The sequence below is a fragment of the Herpailurus yagouaroundi genome, unplaced genomic scaffold, assembly GCF_014898765.1.
Source record: "Herpailurus yagouaroundi ecotype Mexico unplaced genomic scaffold, PumYag 200, whole genome shotgun sequence".
NCBI lineage: Eukaryota > Metazoa > Chordata > Mammalia > Carnivora > Felidae > Herpailurus > Herpailurus yagouaroundi.
This window is the reverse complement of record NW_024412431.1, coordinates 4,955,848-4,978,081: the sequence shown is the minus strand read 5'-3', so window position 1 is coordinate 4,978,081 and position 22,234 is coordinate 4,955,848. Positions and strand designations below refer to the sequence as shown.

At 51.6% G+C, this 22,234-nt stretch overlaps 1 protein-coding gene and 1 long non-coding RNA gene across 7 annotated transcripts in view; one reads left to right on the top strand and one right to left on the bottom strand.

The window, feature by feature from the left end:
- ADGRL1 (adhesion G protein-coupled receptor L1) overlaps nt 1-8,767 on the top strand; it is a 26,908-nt gene extending 18,141 nt beyond the window's left edge. For 4 of the 6 annotated variants that reach the window (XM_040450131.1, XM_040450128.1, XM_040450133.1 and 1 more), the window contains 12 exons: nt 451-665; nt 961-1,131; nt 1,576-1,785; nt 1,881-2,101; nt 2,283-2,349; nt 2,786-2,877; nt 3,428-3,596; nt 4,932-5,060; nt 5,246-5,342; nt 5,435-5,563; nt 5,737-5,754; nt 6,176-8,767. In XM_040450131.1, coding sequence (XP_040306065.1) covers nt 451-665; nt 961-1,131; nt 1,576-1,785; nt 1,881-2,101; nt 2,283-2,349; nt 2,786-2,877; nt 3,428-3,596; nt 4,932-5,060; nt 5,246-5,342; nt 5,435-5,563; nt 5,737-5,754; nt 6,176-6,918 — 2,261 coding nt within the window. In that variant the 3' untranslated portion in view covers nt 6,919-8,767. The remainder of the gene's footprint in view (nt 1-450; nt 666-960; nt 1,132-1,575; nt 1,786-1,880; nt 2,102-2,282; nt 2,350-2,785; nt 2,878-3,427; nt 3,597-4,931; nt 5,061-5,245; nt 5,343-5,434; nt 5,564-5,736; nt 5,755-6,175) is intronic. The other 2 variants (XM_040450134.1, XM_040450129.1) reach the window with 1 other exon arrangement.
- Nucleotides 2,989-22,234, bottom strand: LOC121014091 (uncharacterized). The gene is made up of 2 exons (XR_005783035.1): nt 22,093-22,234; nt 2,989-3,583 (listed from the first exon to the last, which is right to left on the bottom strand). It is a non-coding gene; the product is annotated as an uncharacterized LOC121014091 (long non-coding RNA).

Genomic DNA, 22,234 nt, shown 5'->3' with positions numbered 1-22,234 from the left:
GAGAAAAGGGTGGGACCCACAACACACAAGACTGTCCTGTATTCAAGCTAGCATAATATTTCAGGGGATTCGTGGAGTCCTCCCTCCCGCCCCCCCACCTCACCCCAAAGCCCCACAGCACAGGAACTTTGCAGTCTGCCGGGCTCACTCCTGTGTAAAAGCAGTCTACTCTCATAACTCAGGGAGGTCTGTCCCATTTGAGATTAAGGCTCAGAGAATGGGGATTTCCTCAAGGTAACACAGCAAATGAGGTGGGGCTGGGGACACGGCCCTGTCATTTGGAACCGTTTACAACTAATTGAACAATGGTACACAGAAGGGCTCCCCAAGCCCCCCTCACCTGGGCCACAGCCTGGCTCCGGAGGTCCCGCTGGCCGGTGTGGCTTGGGGGGGGGGGTGGTGTGCTGGCCGAGGACTGATGGCTCGCCCTGCCATGCCCATCGTCCCCAGGTGTGGTCAAAGTCGTTTTCATCCTCTACAACAACCTGGGTCTCTTCCTGTCCACCGAGAACGCCACAGTGAAGCTGGCAGGTGAAGCAGGTACAGGTGGCCCAGGCGGCGCCTCCCTGGTGGTGAATTCGCAGGTCATCGCGGCGTCCATCAACAAGGAGTCCAGTCGAGTCTTTCTCATGGACCCTGTCATCTTCACCGTGGCCCACCTGGAGGTGAGCTGAGGCATCCCCCTCCCTCTGTGGGGGTCCCACCACCTTCCATGTTCCCAGCCTGCATATTCTCCCCACTATGTGTTCACCCACCCCAAGAACAAGTTACGATCCCTTTCTGGGACGCCGGTCCCCCGGCCTCCATCTCAACAGCTTGGGCCATTTGTCCCCAGAGACCCCAGACCGTCACCTGGAGCCCCGGCCCCTTTTCTCATGCTTGTCACCATCCCGGGAGCTGGGTGTGGGGGCCAGAACGGGATTCCCTGGACCTGACTTCCCGGCCGCCACCACACGACAGGCCAAGAACCACTTCAATGCTAACTGCTCCTTCTGGAACTACTCGGAGCGTTCCATGCTGGGCTACTGGTCAACCCAGGGCTGCCGCCTGGTGGAGTCCAACAAGACCCACACCACGTGTGCCTGCAGCCACCTCACCAACTTCGCCGTGCTGATGGCCCACCACGAGATCGTAAGCTGGCTGGCGCTCCGCTCCTCTGGGCAGGCCCACCTGCTCTCCTGGCCTTGCATGGCAGAGAGAGCACTGCATGGACAGTGCAGGGAAGGCCAGCTTCGTGGGCATGTGGGCAGGAGGGGGGCCACCAGTCTTGCCTGGGGCATGAGGCCGTATGTCTGGTTCTTTCTGGTCACGGTCCCACCTTCTCCCTTCTCTGGAGAAGCAAGTCGGTGTCACCTTCGTCATCTCTCCACAAGCCTTCCAGAGCATGAGGAAGCGAGCGTGCCAGCCGCAGAAGGGTGGGGGCCGGCGAGCCGGCCAGGGGGCAGAAGGCCAGATGGGCAGCACTGGTGGTGCCCGTGACCTATGGCCTTGCTCGCCACTAGTACCTGGCTGAGCCCAGAGTGAGCCTGGCTACACGAAGGCCACAGGTGCTGAGTGCCCCCCCCAATCCCCCAGTACCAGGGCCGCATCAATGAGCTGCTGTTGTCGGTCATCACCTGGGTGGGCATCGTGATCTCCCTCGTCTGCCTGGCCATCTGTATCTCTACCTTCTGCTTCTTGCGGGGGCTGCAGACCGACCGCAACACCATCCACAAGAACCTGTGCATCAACCTCTTCCTGGCTGAGCTGCTCTTCCTGGTCGGGATCGACAAGACTCAGTATGAGGTGGGCTGGGGCTCAGGGACAGAGGCAGGCGGGAGGAGAGGCGGCGCCGGCCCGGGTGGCTCCTCACCTGTGGTCCCCGTCCCCGCTGCCCCCAGATCGCCTGCCCCATCTTCGCTGGCTTGCTGCACTACTTCTTCCTGGCCGCCTTCTCCTGGCTGTGCCTGGAGGGTGTGCACCTCTATCTGCTGCTGGTGGAAGTGTTTGAGAGCGAGTACTCCCGTACCAAGTACTACTACTTGGGGGGCTACTGCTTCCCGGCACTGGTGGTGGGCATCGCAGCTGCCATTGACTACCGCAGCTATGGCACCGAGAAGGCGTGAGTGTTCCTCCTCCCACCCCCCACCCCCCAAGTCTTTCCTCCTGCCTGGCTCTCTGCTCAGCAGTACTTCTTAGGCCAGGACCCTCAGGGCACTGGCCTCCCTCCTCCTGAGATCTAAGGCCAGGAGGGGGGAGGGCTTTCCCGCCTCTTGTCTACCCCAGCCCCACTTCCTTTATAGCTGCTGGCTCCGAGTGGACAATTATTTCATCTGGAGCTTCATCGGGCCAGTCTCCTTTGTTATCGTGGTAAGTAGGAAGGTGGTACCCGCCAGTACCACGTCTCCGTTCTTCATGCAAGCTAGCCTTGACCCCTGAGCACCCCCCACTCCCCCCCGAGCCTTGGGAGGGCTGGTTTGACCACCATTGAAACCGAGCAGCCAACCAAGAGGACAAGAGCATAGCAGGTCCATAAAGCTCCAGCACCGAGGCCCATCCATCCAGGCACTGTGATTTGAGCCCCTGCCTGTGTCAGGTGTGGGCCCTGTCCTCCCAGCAGCAGGAGCCACATTAACAGTTGTTACCAGTCAGCAGACACCTGAGCACAGGTACATTGGCAGAGGCAGCCCTGAAGGAGGAGGGTTGAGACTGAGACTTGGCCAGGAGCTCACAATGGGAGGTGGAGGGACCCCTAGCCTAGCCAGTACCACGTGTAGCCTAGCCCCTCCCCTTGTCCCACCCCCAGGTGAACCTGGTGTTCCTCATGGTGACCCTGCACAAGATGATCCGGAGCTCATCTGTGCTCAAGCCCGACTCCAGTCGCCTCGACAACATTAAGTGAGCAACCCTTCTGCACACCCCTGCCCCTGATGTCTCCATACTGGGCCTGGCCTCTCCCGGGGCTTCCTAAAATGTGGTGCTCTCACTTTCAGTACCACACGATGTCAGTTTAAGGACAAATGTGGTGTTTTATTGTGCCTGTTATATATCTACTTAATGAGTATTGGAAAACGCGGGATTTAACACATCTAACCTGTGCTCTTGGAGACATAGCTGGTTAGTGTAAGGCTAAGTGCAAAAGGTAAGTCCACCTCAAGAAAACTTACAGAGAAATAGGCAGCAAAAGACAGTTTAAGGGTCTGGAAACACGGACCAAAGGGTGAAGGCTAACGACTGACCTTTGCAAAACCCCAAACCCCGACCTCGGGCCCGGGCTGGTTGAAAGTACGGCTGTGCAGGCCATTCCCCCCAAGGCCCACGCATCCTAGGTGGGTCTTTGCAGACGGCATCGAGGCTCGCCTGAAGAGGGACACGCAGCAGGGCTACGGGGCAGGGTTTCTCCACTGTAAGGGACTTTGATATCCCTTCTCCCTCTCCCCCTCCCCAGATCCTGGGCCCTGGGGGCCATCGCGCTGCTCTTCCTGCTGGGTCTCACTTGGGCTTTCGGCCTGCTCTTCATCAATAAGGAGTCGGTGGTCATGGCCTATCTCTTCACCACTTTCAACGCCTTCCAGGGGGTCTTCATCTTTGTCTTTCACTGCGCCTTACAAAAGAAGGTGAGGTCAGGGGAGGGGTGCAGGTGCCTGCCTTCTGCAGTGGCACTGTGTCTGCTGTGAGGGGAGAGCAGGCTTGGGGTCAGGAAGGATTTAGGCAGGGGTGAAGGTGGTTCTGGAAAAGAGCAAGATACGGCAACACGGGAGAGCAAGAAAGCAGGACAGGTCTGGGGAGCTGGGAGAGCACAGGGCAGGATGGTGACAGAGGATCAACCTCACCCCCACCCCCCCCCACCCCCCAGCGTGGGGCACAAATCAAGGGTGTAGGAGGGAGAGGACTGAGTACCACCCAGACAGAACGTTTCTACTTCAGTAGTTGGGAGGTGAACTGTGAGTTTTGTGGTAACAGTTTCCTTTTCAAATGTGTGAAAATCTGAATCATGAAGAAATATATATATGAAGGAGATCACAGAAGCAGACGAGTGTGGAGAGGGTGTACAGGCAGTAAGCTCTAGACGAAAGTTGGGGAACCCGAACCAAGGTGTTTGTAGACTTCGTCTTCAAGGGAGTAGGGAGCCCCAGACAGTGGTGGGGGCAGGTGGACAGTGAAGCGGGGAAGGCTGAAGCAGAGGACAGAGGAAGCAGGGATCGCAAGATCGCTGCTGCAAGACCCTGGGGCCTGCGTTGGATACGCAGGGACAGTGTGACCCCCTTGCCGCCCCCGTGGCACACAGCCAAAGCCAACATCCTCGCACGGCCCCCACTTCACGCACAGTGACAGCGACACCCTTACAGCAGCCGCAGGTTCGCACATTCCTCCCCAGGCCTCCCTCTCCTCCCCTCCAGCCATGCTCTCCTCTGCTTTCTCTCGAACACCTAGACACGGACCCTCCTCAGGGCTTGTCCCTGCTCCTCCCCACCTATCCACAAGGTCTGCTGCCTTATTTCTTTCAGATCTTTGCTGAGAGGGCTCCTCAGGGAGGCTCCCCCTGGTCTATTTGAAATCACAGACACCCCACTACACCCCCAACCCACAGCACGGCCCAACCCCCTTCCCAGTCATAGTTGTCTGTACAGCACCTGACACCATCAAACATCCCACACGACGTGCCGACGTTTGCATCTATGTGTGTCTTTGTCTACCACGGTACTAGCTCTCAGAGGTAGAGCCGTGGGTCTGATTTGTTCTATGCCATTCCTGGGGCCTAAACTCTCCCTGGCACACGGCACATGCTCATTAAAGATCTGTCGTGTGAACAAATGAGAAACCCAGCAGTGGATGTGGAGAAAGGAGGTTGGGCCTGAGCAGCGAGAGAGGCTGGCTGGCCGTGGTGGGACGGGAGACGGAGAGGCTCACGGGGCACCCACTGCCAGCTCCCTGTCCTCCTCCCCACCCAGGTGCACAAGGAGTACAGCAAGTGCCTGCGTCACTCCTACTGCTGCATCCGTTCCCCCCCCGGGGGCGCTCACGGCTCACTGAAGACCTCAGCCATGCGGAGCAACACCCGCTACTACACAGGGACCCAGGTATCTGGGCCGGGGCCAGGGCACCGGGCAGGGCTCCCTGGGGCTGAGTGTTGCACCCACAAGCCCGAGAGGCAAGGCAGCACTCAGCCCGGGTCCCTGGTGGTGCTCATCAGGCGAGTGACCTCAGAAAGATCCTGGAGGGTGGGCGCCCCGGGGGCCCCCTCACGTCCAGGCTATGTCCCCAGAGCCGAATCCGGAGGATGTGGAACGACACCGTGAGGAAACAGACGGAGTCCTCCTTCATGGCAGGCGACATCAACAGTACCCCCACCCTGAACAGAGGTGAGACGGCATCCCTCGCCCTTCACTTTATCCCTCAAGGTTCTTAGACCAGTGTCTCTGGGCCACCTTGTGACCTCTGACGTCCTGGACAGGTACCATGGGGAACCACCTGCTGACCAACCCCGTGCTACAGCCCCGTGGGGGCACCAGCCCCTACAACACCCTCATTGCTGAGTCGGTGGGCTTCAATCCCTCCTCGCCCCCTGTCTTCAACTCCCCAGGTGAGAGCACTCCAGTACAGGAAGAGATCAGCAGCTCAGGTCGGGGAGTGTGAGGTCTGCATCCCAAGGGTCTCTGCTTGGGGCATCCTCATGCTTCCTGAACTGGAGCCTGGGCTTGACTTCCCAAGCACACTCTCACCTTCTCTCTTTTCTCTCCTCGCTGGCACCTGCAGGGAGCTACCGGGAACCCAGTAAGTGTGACTTGCCTGGTAACGTTTCTGAGGCTGGGAGGAAAATGTGATGGTGGCCTCCTGGGATGACCTCACTCAGGGAGAACTCAGGGTGCCCCCCCACCCCCCCCCCCCCCCACATACAGCCGGAGGGGGTTATATTTGGCTCTCAGGTAGGCAGTGAAGGTGAGAGTCAGAGCACAGGAAATGGAACCGGTCACACACAACTCTTCACATAGCCTCTACCTGAGAGGGGACCCGGAGAGAACTGGTCCCCACCCCCTTCCCCAAACCTGCTGCTGGGCTGGCGTCCCCTCTGCCAGTGAGAAAGAATGGGAATGGGAGAGCTCAGCCCAGGGGGAAGCAGGCACCCCCTCTCCCGTGTGCCCATGCCCCTGTCGCCGCCCACGCGCCTCCTGAGCCGATCCCCTTTTGCCTGCAGAGCACCCTCTGGGAGGCCGGGAAGCCTGTGGCATGGACACACTGCCCCTCAATGGCAACTTCAACAACAGTTACTCCTTGCGAAGTGGGGATTTCCCTCCAGGGGATGGGGCCTCCGAGCCACCCCGAGGCCGGAACCTGGCCGACGCTGCCGCCTTCGAGAAGATGATCATCTCAGAGCTGGTACACAACAACCTGCGGGGCGGCAGCAGCGGGGCCAAGGGCCCTCCACCACCCGAACCCCCCGTGCCACCTGTGCCAGGGGGCGGTGGCGAGGAAGAAGCAGGCGGGCCCGGGGGTGCTGACCGGGCAGAGATCGAACTTCTCTACAAGGCCCTGGAGGAGCCGCTGCTGCTGCCCCGGGCCCAGTCGGTGCTGTACCAGAGCGATCTGGATGAGTCGGAGAGCTGCACTGCGGAGGATGGGGCCACCAGCCGGCCTCTCTCCTCCCCTCCGGGCCGGGACTCCCTCTATGCCAGCGGGGCCAACCTGCGGGACTCGCCCTCCTACCCGGACAGCAGCCCCGAGGGGCCCAGCGAGGCCCTCCCACCACCCCCGCCTGCGCCCCCCGGCCCCCCTGAAATCTACTACACCTCGCGCCCACCGGCCCTGGTGGCCCGGAACCCCCTGCAGGGCTACTACCAGGTGCGGCGGCCCAGCCACGAGGGCTACCTGGCAGCCCCAGGCCTCGAGGGGCCAGGGCCCGACGGGGATGGGCAGATGCAGCTGGTCACCAGTCTCTGAGGGACCTCACGGACCAGGGGCTGGTGGCCCAGGCCAGGGAGGGAACCCTGGGTGGGGCTCTGGTGGGAGAGGGAGACTCATGGAGGCAGTGGCTGGTGGGCCACTCTCTCCAAGTACCCGTCGGCCGTGGGCCCTCTAGGCCCCTCAGGAGTTCTGCCATGGGGGCCTGTGGTGCAGGGTTCACAGACAGGGTTTCCTACCAGCCACGTGCACCAGCTCGAATTGGGGGAAGTGCAGTGAGGAGAAGCCAAGAGGTCCCCAAGGGAGTAAGGAAGGAGAAATTGGATGGGTGCAGCCCACTCTCTACTTCCCCCTCTCCCCTACCTTCCTACCCCCTGGAGGGAAACGAGGGCTTTGGCTTCCTTGGGCCAAGGGCCCTGCTGAATGGAACCTGTCCGCTGCTCCTCTCTCTGCATCTGGAAATGCTGCCAGCTGCACCAGGAAGGAGCAGTGGGAGCAGACAGACAGGTTCCTCCTGCACTAGTTCCCTGCTCCTTGGAGACTGGGGCCTCTGGCCCAAGAGAAGGCCCCAGGGCAGGCGGAACGGGCAGTTGTGGCTGCTGGTTTCAAGGTGGAACTTTCTCTGAAGCTCCTTCCCTCCTCTGCTCTTCATCCTTGCCTCCCCAGCAAGCCTGCCCATCAGCCTCCTCAAGTGCACCCAGTGACCCCCTCCCTTGGGGTGACTCCTGATGAAGCACAACTCCCCGCAGGGCCCCCAGCCCACAGGGGTGGCCATATTTGGGCAGTTCCCAGTCCTGTGGGCTCGGCTAACTGGGGAGCAGATTTTGGGTCTGGATCTCCCTGGGGAGTGGGTCCTGGGCTTGGATCTTTCCCTAGGGGGCCATCTTACCCCTTCCTCTCTCCTCCTCCTCCCCCATTGCTGTAAATATTTCAACGAAATGAAAAAGACAAAAAAAAAAAAAGACAAAAAAAAAAAAAAAAAAAAAAGGAAAGAAAATCTCATCACTTGAAGCCACCGGGAGCCTGTGGCCCAGCCAGCCCGGGGCTTTCTCCGGAGCAGAGTGGCGCCGCCGGGCCCTGGCAGCCAGGACTTCTCCGTGTATGTGTGCATCCCCAGCCGGGGTGGGCGGGCCGCCAGAGCAGCTTTTTACAATCCAGAGACAGAAAACAAAATCTAGAAGCAACAGCGAAACAAAGAACCTGTTTCCTTCCCGGCACTGTTTCTGTCGCCTCTTTCCCTGCTCCGCCTGTCCCTGGCCTCAGTCAGCCCTCCTGGGGCGTGTACCTCACTGCCTGCCCCAGGACCGGCGCCTGTCTCCCCCTCCCCTCCCCACTGGCCCGGGGGAGACACCCTCACACCCAAAGATGCTTTTGCCAAGATGGCTGCGCTGTCCCTTTGAGTTCCTGCTTCTTGTATATTGCTTCTGGGACGCTGGGCCGAGGAAGAAGGGACTGATTTCCCACCTAGAGAGGTTGATGGGGGAAGGAAAGTGGAGGCAGCAAGTGGTGGGTGTGACCGGGAGGCTAGGAGTGGTGAACTTGTCTTCTCTCTTGAGGGGGGTGGGGAGGGTATGCAAAGGTGAGAGATCACCTTCCCTCCCCTACACCCTCCTGCAGGGGACACAGAGCCAAGTACCAGGGCCTGCAGTCAGGACACCTTTGTATTGGGGGCTCTACCCCCAACCTATAGACTCTGGAAGCTTCAGGCTGGGGATGTCTCCTGAGTACCTCTTCCAACACCCTCCTCCTCAGCCTCTCACCCTGGCCTCCCCTGCCCCAACTCTTTGAGGGTAGGGTAGTCCCATTGCCACACTAGCCCAGCCCTATCATTGCCATTCTCCCAGGGGTGGCCCTCCACCCCTATTCTGGCCCCCTTCTTGTCTCTTTTGCCCCTCTCTCTTTTCTCACAAGTGCCATGAGTTTTCAAACATCTTCGGGTCTCAGCCTGCTGCTGCCATAAACTTCTTTGGGTTAAGGGGGCGGGGGTGGGGGGGGAAGGCTCTAGGGAGGAACTAGGGGAAAGGGACAGGTAGGTGGCTGGAGGAACCCTTTTTGCTGCTAGAAAGTCCCTCCCTTCTCCTGGGGAGCTGGGGCTGGCTTGTCCCCATCAGTTAGGGGAGAAGGGGTCAGACCAAAGATGGTGGTTTGTCCCATGTAGGGAGACAGGTGTGGGGAGAAGGCAGGTTTGGGTTCCATATCTGGCTTTTCGGTAGGAAGGCTTAACCTCATTCAGCGGAAGAACATGGGTAAGTCTGGATGGGGAAGAGAGAAGTATAGGGACAGTCGTGCCCAGACAGCTCTGTGGCCTTCCTTGGTATCACTAGGCCAGGAACTCCACTTAGGAAGGGGCAGTTAGAGGTCTGTGAAGAGCTGGCAAGAGAGGAGGGACAATGGAGGAGTTGGCCAGGCGTCAGTCCAGCCAGAGCCAGAGGCTGCCTCTGCCACCAGTAAGAGGGCTGGAGAGCAGGCTTGGAGGGAGAGTTCCACAGGGGGTGGGTGCTGGAGGTAGGCAAGGAATCTGCTTTCTCTCCCCTGACCAGCCCTCCTTTTATCTCTCCAGATACTGACAATCAAGGGGAGAGAGGGTGTGGTGGGTCCCTAGGTTCTCATTCCAGCCAAAATCACCAAGGTGGAGTCCCAGGCCTCAGAGCTGCATGGCAGGGCCCCCTGGTGGGGTTGGACACCACTGCAGTCAAGTGCAAAGCCACCCCCGAGAGCCCAGGTGTCCCCTCACCCCAACCAGACCTGGTGCCTTGACACCCCACCCCAGCTGGGACAGTATAGAGAAGGAAGGGTCTTGGTTTCCTCTCCTACTCTCTTCCTTGGGCTCCTGAATTCATTTGCTTTTAAATCTTAGTATTTTTTGTTGTTGTTTCCCTGGCCTTCCTTTCTCTGTCAACACCTCTTTCCCTGTGTCTTTTTCACTGTCTCTGTGTACCTCTTCTTTCACCCTCAATATCTCTTGTGTCCATTCGGGCCTCCTCCCCTCTCTCCCATGCCCCCCAGTCCCTCCTTGGTCTCCTTTTCGATATGCCAAACCAATTTTGGGTCGAGTGCATTTAACGAGAACAAAACAAAAGGCTCATAACAAGAACGTTTCAGAAAAAAACAAAAAGTTTAAAAAAAATTGTTGAGTCAAAAAAATCAAACAATAAAGAAATTAAGATTTCTTGGAATGACAAGAGTGGCGTGACTCGCTGGGGGGTAAGAAGTGGGTGAGTGGATCTGCTCAGAGTGTCCCCATGAGGCTGACACGGTGAGAACCTGCACTGCAGCATTTTGAACCCACCGCAGAGGCCTGGCGAGTCACAGAATCCTAACACAGAGAACTTTGTAAGTTCCTGGGTCTGGCTGAGCACTTCAGGTGCAGTTTCTCTTTGAATCCGCATAAATGCTCTATGGGGGAGGTTATCAGATCTCCATTTTGCAGACGGGGAACCTGGCTTACAGTGCCTAGATGAATGCCCAAGTCTCTCTGGCCAGGCCACTGCATATCAAGTGTCAGAGAAGCCCCACCAGCTGTATTTCACGCAGAGTGCAGGCACTGTATGCTGTGCCTGTCTCGTTCCACCTGCCATTCCTAGACCCCCACATGCTGCTGGAACGGTGCATTTTCAAACGTGCCAAGGTGGGACCGCATCACGTGTATTGCACATTCTCAAATGCAGCTCCCAGTGCTCCGAGAGAGGAAGGACTATTCAAACAGTGCGAGCATCTCTCTGTGCCTCCCTCCCTCCAACATCTGCATCCAGGATGCCACACTCCTGATTATCTTCCCACCTCTCCAGCCACTCCTTCCCAGTTTGTGGCTGGTTCCTTCTCATCTCCTGACTCTTAACACCGGTGAGACCAGATACCTACACTCACTCCTTAGGAGATCTCAGCCTTGTTGCATGGTTGTACATAATAACTATAAACTGACAACTCCCAAACACAGAATTCCAGGCTGAGCTTCTGCCTTGAGTTCCAAATTCTTTCACATCCAACCTACCCCCTCCACATTTCCCCCTAGGTGTCTGGCAGGACTTCAAACTTAACTTGTCCAAACCTGTCCCCCACAGCTCCTCTCATAGGCTCCCCACCTCAACTAATCGCAAATCCATCTGCGACTCAAGAATAAACCCTTGGAGGTTCCTTTGAACTTACCTCTTTGTTCAACCTCACATCTAAACTGACAGAAAATGGAATGGTGGTTCTAACTTCAAATTATCCACAGTTAATTCTTATCACCCTGGTTCAAGCCACCACTGTCTCTCATCACGACCACTGCAACACTCCCCTAACTAATTCCCTTGTCCTTTTTCAGGCTTTTCTCAACACAGAAACCAGAATGATCTTGGCAAGCACCTTGTCCCTCCTCTGCTCAAAACTCTCCAGTAACCTCTTCTCTTGCCCAGACAAAAGGCCAAAGTCAGCCCAACAATGACCTATGAGGCTCTACGACATCAGATCTCATCCCCATGGCTCTCCTCCTGCTTCCCTCCACTCTAGCCACGCTGGGTTCCTCACTGCACACGAAGATGCAGGCACCTGCCTCAGAGCCTTTGCCCTGGCCATTCCATAGCATTCACTTATTCTCCTGCAGAGAATTCTCCTGCTTATGAAAATCAGAGCTTCCCAAGCCACTCCATTTAAACTGCAATTGGCTACTCCAGAACTCCCTAAAATACATTTTGCTTCGTTGGTCTCCCATAGCACTCCTATCTAGCAAACTAAGAAACTTCTTTTGCTTGTTTATTATCTGCCCCCCCCAACCAGAATGTAATGTAGAATGGTGTGTTTTTGTTCAGTGCTGTTCCCCAGTGTCTAGCACAGCATCTGACACACAGTAAGTGATCAATAAATATTTGTTAAAGGATGGAAAGCTGAAATGAAAGGGAGACCTAGAGTGAGCCTGAGACGAGAGTTACAAATGATGGAACTGTGTGAATCGGCCATTTCTTCCACTGCTCTCGGTTCCCATGTGCCCCTCACTGCGCAATGCTGAGTTTAATTTAGCACAGCCCTGAAACCTAAGTTCACTATTTCTGCTGGTACCCAACCCAAGAAAAGGCAATCTGCTCCTATGCTGGAAGAGGAGCTGATGGTACTGGACTGAGACACTCTGTGAGCAGGTGTGGGGACTTTAAGGGTAATCAAATTTAACTACATATGATTCTGACTTCGTGCTCTGGTTTTGAGATCAAATCCCAGCATAAGAGGAGGTTCTACAACACAACCAGCTCTTTCACCTCTGTGTCCTTTACTCTCCCCAGCACGGCACACACCCTCCTCTGCTAGCACAATCTCAATCTGCCGTGCCAGATGCCTGTGACCCTCAGGTGGCTGTTAGTGGCACCCGTACATACCTGGTGCAGCCATCTGCACATGCCCAGGAACGGTAACACTTACGTTGACATTTATCACTTCCAAGTTCCTTCCTACAATTCACCGCATGTACTTATCACAAAGTATGTATTCTTATCCCTATTCGTCAAATGAGGAAACTGAGCTTAGAGTGACGATGACCTACTCAAACAGGACAACTGGGCAGTTCAAAGTGTCTGCATCCCGCAGATGCTTTACATGCCATCCATTTTAATCCTTTCAGTGACCCGACGAGGCAGGTATTAGCCCTGTTTTATGGCTGCAGAAGCCGAAGCCCAGGACAGCTTATCCCCACATTCACTTGGCTAATAAGAAAGAGCTGGACCAGGCCTCCATCTTGGTCTTCTGATCCCAGGAGCTGCTTCTAGGGATGTCTGTGCTTGGCTGCAACTGCCCACTCCCTGTGAATCTCTGTTCACCAACCCCATGTGGCACACAATATAGAGGGTTGATGATCTGGCTCCTCACATCACAGGAGATGCCCACTAAGCACACCACACTCCCCAACAGTCCCCACGTAGGTAGTATTAGGGCTGTCCAGAGCAGGCTGATGTGAGTCAAGCCAGAAGGACGGCCTAAATGCAGAGCCACAGAGGATTCTCTCCAGACCCCCAAAAGGCTAAAGGCACTGGGGGCCTCCAACCCAGAGAAAACCTCCTCTGTCCCACAAACTCTCGGCAAGACCTGGGGAAGCCAGGCTGAGGCCAGTCCTCAATCCCCACAACATCCACAGGCTTATTCTGCTCTTCTCTTACCCCTTCAAACATCAGTCATGGAAACCAGCAATGAGGACAGGCCCCGGCTGCCTCCTCCCTCCCCCACTTATATCACGTTCACTGCACCAGGACTCTCCTTGACCGAAATCCTCGCAGCTGCCTATCTTTTCTATTTGTCCTGTCCCACTGTCTTCCACAACCCTCCACCTTCAACTAAGTGATGCCAGCCTCTCACAACTGAAGCCCTCATTGTAACCCAACCAGTCCTCTTCTGGGAATCAATCCTAAACAATCACAAATGCACATGAAAACTTAGCAACAAGAAGGTTCACTGTGGTCAGGCTTCTGTGAGTGAAACACAACAAATAAAATTTCAGCACAGAAAATCATTACATAAATCAGGCACATAAAACAATACATATAGCCATTAAATACCACGATGCAAGGGGCATCTGGGTGGCTTAGTCAGTTGAGTATTCAACTTTGGCTCAGGTCATGATCTCGCGAGTTTGAACCCCCCATCGGGCTTGCTGCTGTCGGCGCAGAGCTCACTTCAGATCTTCTGTCCCCCTCTCTCTCTGCCCCTCCCCTGCTTGTACTCTCAAAAATAAATAAATCATTTAAAAATAAATAAATGAATAAATTTTAAAGATGGTGCAGAAGAACATTAAATGACATGGAAATAAATTTCTAATAAGATTTTGTATAAAAATTTAGATATAAAAAAGATAAAGCATGACCCACCTTTTTGAATGACACTTATATACAAACAGCGCATAAACAGTTACATAAACGTGTGTATTTGTGCATGTGCACACACATGCATGCGTATATTGTGAAAATTAATAAAGGGAAACCTCACTAAAATGGAGTCAAGAGGCCAGAAGGTGGAGCTCTCGTGCCCTATCGCCAGCAGTCATTTGCAGACCCAACAGGAAGAGATGGACCTAGCAAGTGGATACTACTTCCCTACCCCAGCAGGAGGAAGGTTTTCTCCCCCCAACCAATCCTCCCCCCCACCCTGCCCCACAAAAGCCCAGCTGAAGAGAGACAGATTAGCTCAGCCTATGAAAAGCCACTACACTTCGGACTGCCAGTTCACTCCAAAGCACTTTTGGTTTGTAACAGCCTTCCCAACTTTCCCTTTTCTCTATAAGAGCATACCTCTCCTTTGTCCTTTAGAGTTGCCTATGGTAAGGTTTTGTCTGGTCACAGCTTGCAAGTCCCAAAATGCAATTCTCTTATTCCCAAATAAACCCGTTTTTGCTGTTAAAACTCAGTTTTATCCTTAAGGTTAACATTACATGTACGTATATATACACACATATAACATCAGAATATAAAGCTATACTTCAGAATATGAGCAGTGAGTAACTTACTTTCTTCCAATTCTGCATTTAAAAAAATTATTTCAGGGTCGCCTGGGTGGCTCAGTCAATTAAGCATCCGATTCGGCTCAGGTCATGATCTCACGGTTCATGGGTTCAGGCCCGCGTCAGACTCTGTGCTGACAGCTCAGGACCTGGAGCCTGCTTCGGATTCTGTGTCCCCCTCTCTCTCTGCTCCTCTCCCACTCATGTTCTATCTCTGTCTCTCAAAAATAAACGTTAAAAAAATTTTTAGTTTTTTCATTAAGCATGTATTACTTTTGTAAAAGGAAAAAGTATTCGTGTGTCCTACTTTCTGTGGAATAACAAAAACCAAGAATAACCGATACCTCTGAAAGAATGAAGAACTAGATGTGAGAACCAGCCCTTACAAAGATTGGTTCTTATGTGGTAATGTTTAAGAAAATGCGGTGTTGGCACAGGAAGACAAACAGGACCATGAAGAGACCCGTGACTGGACACAAACTTGTTCTAGACAGAGGTTACAAATCACTAGAGAAAGGACGGATTGATCCAGAGGATCTCAAGGGTTTTGGTCTTGGGATCCCTTTACCCTCACAAAACTTCATGAGTGGAATTGGGAAGGACTAGGTGGAGCACAAAAGATTTGGGAGACAAAGAAAATACTCTTGAGACTATGATGACGGCACACATTTGTCCAAATCCACAGAACGTACAACACCAAGAGTGAACCCTAATGTGAACTATAGACTTTGGGTGATAATGATATATGAATGTAGGATCAACTATAAATATACCACTCTGGTGGGGATGTTAATGGTGGGGGAGGCCATGCACGAGAAAAGGGGAGGCAGGGGGCATACAGAAAATCTCTGTACCTTACTCTCAATTTTGCTGTGAACCTGAAACTGCTCTTAAAAAAAATTAAGGGGCACCTGGGAGGCTCAGTTAAGCGTCTGACTTGATCTCAGCTCAGGTCATGATCTCACGGTTCATGGGTTTGAGCCCCATGTCAGCTCTGTGCTGGGAGCACAGAGTCTGCTTGGGATTCTCTCTCTCTCTCTGGCCCTCTTCCGTACTGTCTCTAAACAAACACTAAAAAAATTTAAGTTAAAAAATAAATTAAATCTTAAAAAAAAAAAAAAAAAACTAATGAGAACCCTAAAGAGCTGTTGTTTATAGGGATAGGGATTATTTCTATGTATATTTACTAAATTAGAAATTACAACTGACAATTTTTTTAAAAATTTGAATTAGCTAATAAATCAGGGGCACCTGGTTGGCTCAGTCGGTTAAGCGTCCGACTTCAGTTCAAGTCATGATTTCACAGTTCAAGAGCTGAAGCCCTGCACGGGGCTCACTGCTGTCAGCACAGAGCCTGCTTCCCATCCTCTGACCACCCCCTTCTCTCTGCCCCTTCCCCACTCATCCTCTTTCTCTCTCAAAATAAACATTTAAAAAATACATAAGCTAATAAATCCAACAGATGTTAACATAAGTCAGCTATTTTGTAAGAATAACTATGTTTTTAAAAACAAAGTAGTAAAAAGAATGGCATTGTTTTACATTTTGTGAAGCTCCTAGTGTTTGGCCCAATAGAAGAGATCAGAATTCTCACACAGGTTCTGCAATCAATCTGTTGCAATATGCTGTCTTGGTTGAAGTTCATAAAGGAAATCCAGCCTCACACAGATGCAGTTAGAAAAGGAGGAGTGCGATAGCCTTTTCAGCTAATTGGGGATATCCTACTTTATTACTTACCAAAACTCAACAAGTAGTGGTGTGTTCAAGTTAGTTGTAAGGTCAGGGGCGCCTGGGTGGCTCAGTCAGTTGAGCGTCCAACTTCAGCTCAGGTCATGATCTCGCAGTTCGTGAGTTCGAGCCCCACATCAGGCTCTGTGCTGACAGCCTGGAGCCTGCTTCGGATTCTGTGTCTGCCTCTCCCTGCCCTTCCCATGCTCATGCTCTCTGCCTCTCAAAAATAAATTTAAAAATGTTTAAAAAATTAAGAGTTGGTTGTAAGGTGGAATATGAAACTGTATCAATGAATTTTTCATACTGTAACATTGAGCCCCCTTGGCCTATTGGAAAATACTGATCTACTGAATTACTATACAATATTTTGAAAATCTTCTTTGTTAATATCACCACTGATCTCATCAGAAAAATATCTTTAAATATTGCAAAGTAGTCAGGCTCATGGTGAATAAAAGTTTTCCCAAAGACTAAATTCTGCTTGAAAGCTCAAATTTTATCACTGGCAACAGACCACCAATGGTTCTCGAAGTGACCAGCTCCCTTCATTCATTTCTGAGAAAATATCGGCCAAATATCTTAACTGAATAACTACCGTCTGTCATTCTTTCAAGTAAAAATGGTGTTCCATGAAAAAAGGCACCAGTTCCACCTCTACTCAAACAACTGTACAAGTGCACTTCCTCACCTCCCGTTGCTCTTCAGCAATAGACGTGCTCCATGCAAACTTCCCATTTCACCACACAGAATATTACAAAGACTTGTTCAGAGGCTCAGTTTGAACGCAATTACTACTTTTCATGGCTTCTTCAAGGACACTCTTAGGCGAAATCATTTTCACAATGAATGTGTGGCAGCGGCAAGGAATACAAGGACAACTGCTACTACCTTATGGGGACACTGCACGGACTCCTGTGCTAAGGCACCAGCGGTTTTACCCACCACTGCTTTTCTACGAGTCGTGCAGAGGACAACACTGTGCAAATGAGAAATGGAGGTGACCCTTTAGAACCATTATGAAAATGGTTTACCTCGTGGATCACCAGGGGATCACATTTTGAAAACCACTGAACTACTCAATAAAGGAAACCGGGACAACTGGTTTCTGTGTGGAAAAAACAAAAACACAGTCCCACCTCACATCATAAACAAAAATAAATTCCAGGTAGATTTTTTAAAAGCTAAATATGAAAAGTAAAACTTCCATGGAGGAAAAAAAGAGTAGATACAGGTTAAGATTTCTTAAGCAGGGCACAAAAAACACAAACTTTAAGTAGAATGATCATTCTGATGACATTAACATAGTAATAAAAAACTCTGAACTTCAAAAGACACCATACAAATGAAAAGGCAATTTTCAGATGTGAGAAGAACCATCTATACTCAATAAGATGAGGGCAATCCAGCAGGAAAACGGGCGAAGATATGAAGAGGCAACTCACAGAAGATAAAGGCTCAATAAACAGACATAAATAGCTCAATCTCACTGGTCATCAGGAAAATGCTAACGGAAACCACTAATTTACACAAATCAGAAAACAGAAACGTAAAACTCTGACAGTACCAAGTATTGATAAGGACACTGGGCAATAGCAACCTTGCTGGGGGAGTAAGAACTGGAATGGTCATTCTGAAGAGCAAACTGGCAATATCTAGGAAAGGCGGATATTCCCATAACCCAGTAATTCAACTCCTGATACGTATCCTAGGGAAACTCCTACATGTGTGTACAAGGAGACATATACAGCAACAACCACTGAAGCACTGTTTGCAAGAGTAGAAAACAAGAAACAACCTAAATACTGAGCAAGAGGTAAATGGGTAAGGTAAGTAAACACTGTCCAACAAAACTTTCTGTGACCGTGGAAGCATTCTCCACCCATGCTGTCCAAATGTGGCTGCCATCAGTCACAGGGTGCCTATTAAACACATAAAATGTGGCTAAGAGTGACTGGGAATTGAACTTTGTATTTAATTTTGATTAATTGAAATCCAAATAGCCACAAGTAGAAAATGGCTACCACATCAGACAGCATAGCTACAGCAATGAAAATGTTATTTTTTTGGGTCCAACATAATGCTTTTGCAGCGATGTTACACATACGTAAACACATATACGCTGCAAAGGCATTATGTTGGACGAAAAAAGCAAGTTTCAGAGGTAACGGCTGTAACCAGAGTGGAGCAAGCAAGGTGTCTAGAATGAAAATTCTGGGAGGCACTCACCCTCAGCGTTGTATAGGTTGGACACTTGTGTGACCCTGAGAGTGAACGCCTCCTCAGATTTTGTGCCACAGGTGCCATGCTTGCCTCACCTTTTAAGTATATGTCCGGTATGCTACCTTGTCCGGGGTCCCCAAGATCATCCTAGGTTCAATGACTCACTAGGAGGACTCACAGAATTTTGCATAGAGCCTACACACAGCTATGATTTCTTACAGTGAAAGGGTACAAAGCAAAACTGGCCAAGGGAAAAGGTCCATGGTGCAAAGTCTGGAGCACAAGATTCCAGGAATCCTCTCCTAGTGGAGTCATGTGGGATGCACTTAGTTTCCCCAGGAGAGCTGGGACAACACACGTGAAATACTGCCCACTGGAAGCTCATTAGAGAATCAATGCCCAGGGTATTTATTGGGGGCTAGTCAAGTACCAAAAACACTAGACTCCAGAAGGAAAGGAGATATTCAACATAAAGCACATTGTACAGTTTAGGCACCAAGAACCACTCTTTAGGGGATGGCAGAACTCTTCTGAAATCCAAGTTCCTAGAGACCAGTCAAGGGCCAACCATGCAAACAGGCCTTCCTAAAGGACAGCAGTCTCATACCTACTATGGCCAACTCTTTTTTGCACAGATTTCATTTATATAAAAACTGTAGAACATGACACATAATACTATGCATTGTTTAAAGACACACAGATATTAAATTGTACAAACACGCACAGAAAAAATAAACCCTGAATCTAGGGTTGTAGTTACAAGGGGAAAGGACTTGGTTTGAGGCAGGGGTACACAAGGCCTCACAATGGTATCTCTGATGTTTGACTCCTTAAGCTGGGAAACAGGTAAAAATGTATTTTGTTATAGCATTTCTTATACCTTTCCAAGTGTGTGTGCACCTGAAATATTATGTTAAGAATAAAGACTCATCTCCTTATTACTGTATACTACTAAAGGTTTATGTCATGGAGTGCTCTTCAGACTCTAGGTACTATGTTAAGCCCTTTATGTGAATTTACTCTTTTGAATACACTCAAAGGTCAATGTGAGGCAAGTGAGAGCTCTGCCCTCAACTAGCTGTCCATCTACTGAGGGATGATGAGAGAGCAGCACAGTCTAAAACCAATTTAAGTTCTGAATGTTACCAAGATAGTAAAACAGGGTGATGTGAGTAAGGAAAAGCTGCATTATGGTGCCTGGGTGACTCAGAAGGTCAAGCATCCAACACTTGGTCTCGACTCCGGTCACAATCTCACAGTTCATGGGTATGAGCCCCACATCAGGCTCTGCACTGACAGCTCAGAGCCTGCTTGGGATTCTGTCTCCCTCCCTCTCTCTGCCCCTCCCCTGCTCTCTCCTCTCAATAAACATTTAAAAAAAAAAAAAAAAAGGAGCTGCTTTAACTAGCGTGGCCTGGGAAAGCCTCTTTGAGAGGGGCACTGGAGTTGAGCCACAAACGACGAGAAGGAGACAGCCATGCAATTATCCGAAAACAGCACATTCCAGGGGGAACGGCAAGTGCAAGGCCCTACACCAGGAACAAGCTTGGTGTGTTGAAAGATGGTAAATAAAGCCGGCAGGACTTGAGGGTGGGAACAAGAGGAAGACTAGGTGATGAAGCCTGAGAGGTCAGCTGAGGTCACGGTGCAGGGCCTGAGCCACAGTAAAGACCTTAGGTTTCATTCTAAACCTGAGGAGCCTTTGAAGGTTTTAAGCAGGGTAATGACATGATCTGGTTTACAACTGAAGATTATTCAGCCAGCTGTATGGAGAACTCATTACAGACGGAGCCATTTACTTCATTAGCACCACAGACATAACGCTTGTGGCTGATGAGCTTTTCAGGCGGTATGAAAAAGGTGGGGGGGGGGGCCCCGGGGGAGTTCCACAATGCAAAAAGAACACTACAAAGTTGGAGTGAATCAGTATTTAATGACACGTCTAGAAAACAACATCATGGCAACTTCGTTCATCATTAAATGCAGTATTCATATAAACAACTGAATTACATTTGGAAATAATCTGAAAATCAGACTTTCTCAGTCACGAAAATCCGCCAAGAAATCACAGCCGATCATAAAAGTGGATTTTCTTGCAGCCAAATCATCTCAAAGGAAAAAACACTTTCAATGATTTTAGCCACAAAACATTTTTGTACTTAATGTAAGAGATATAAATACAAAAAAAAAAAAAAAAAAAAGCCTAGCATCACGAGGCCTTACAACTCAGTGTACCAAAACCACAGAGGTGGCTGGATAAGAAAAGCTAGGAGCTGGAATTGGTGTTCAGGCCTACACGCGGAGTCTGAACACTGGCCAGGGGACCCTTGGAAAGGCTTCTCTGAGAAAAGCACATTTGAACAGGTAGGCCTGGCACCAGCCACGCCAAGAGCAGGGGAAGAGGCTCTGGGTGGAGAGGGGTTCTGTGCTGGAAATGCCAGGTCAGGTTGGCAAAAACAAAAAGACAGTGTGGCTGAATTGAAGCTGGGGTCGGGCCTGGGGAGCGGTGACCAGAAACAAGGCTGTAGAGCCTGGAAGACCACATTCTCACCCGGAAAGCAGAAAAACACTCATGTTTAAAGAGTGACTGATCCAGGGGCGCCGGGTGGCTCAGTCGGTTAAGAGTCCCACTTCGGTTCAGGTCATGATCTCCGGGTTCGGGGGTTCAAGCCCTGCGACCGGCTCTGGGCCCACAGCTCCGAGTCTGGACCCCGCTTCGGATTCTGTGTCTCCTTCTCCATCTGCCCCTCCCCCACTGGCACTCCGTGTCTCGCTCTCAAAAATAAACATGAAAAAAAAAATTTTTTTTTTTTTTTTGATTTTTAAAAAGAGTGATCCAACCGGTTTCAGACCCACACTGTCCAGGAATACAGGAACCACTTGCCACAGGGGCTTGTGAACACCTGGAGACAGTTCCAGCTGCGCTGTAAAAATAGAACCTTCCACGTCACTTAATTCTAACTAACACTGACATTTAAAAAACCGGTGTGTAATTGAGCTCGGGGAAAACTTTTAAGCCTGTTGTCGACAGCGTGGGCACGCGCTTCTCCATTTTCAAGTGTCAATTTTAGGAAACCCAAAGCCAGACCAACTATTTCCGATGAAAGTGTAGCTGTAACCCTAAAACAGGGGACTTCGAAGCCTCAGTACCCTAGCAGAAGAACGTGAGGCATCTCATTTGTATGTTTTAGGCCCATCACTTGTTGAAATACTATTTTGGCTATACTGGGTTAAAGATAACATTAAAATTCATTCCACCTGTATTTTTTCTTTTAACTTTTTTTTTTTTCCACTAAGACGTCCTTGCTAGAAAAAATGTGACACGAGAAAGGCGGCTCGTGTTATTTTTCCACCGGGTGGAAGCGGGAGTCTGGCCGGCAGGGCGCGACAGCGGTCCAACCCTGGCGTGGGGGCCGAGAGAAGTTTCTAGTTGCACTATGCAGTCACAAGTCGCGTCAGCGAGTTTTCACGGCCCCGTTCAATGAGCGGCGGGGAGAGGGGGGTGGGGGGGGGTGAGGACTTGGCCTCGGGAGCTGAGTCGCAGAAGGCAGGACCCCAACTCCCACTCACAGTGCTCGGTGTCCACCTGAAACCTCCCAGCAGCTCAAGGAGGCGAGAGCGGGACTCGAACCAGGCCCCACTCCCGGGGCCCCAGCCCCAGCGCGTCGCGCGACCGCCTCTCCGTCTACCCTCGCGGGGGTGGGGGAGGGGGTGACCAACGTTCACAAAGTTCACAACGGAATCCCCCACCGCTGGGTCTGAGGAGGGGCCGGGAGCCCCTTAAAGAAGGTCCCGGCAACGCTCACCTGCTGACAGACGCCAAGGCGACAAACGCTCCTCCTCTCACTCTACACACGCTTCAACCACGCCGGCAGCCAACTTCCGCTCCTCTGCCGCGAATCCCCAGCTAAGTATTCCTCTCCACCCGCCCCCGCGACCAATCCAGCC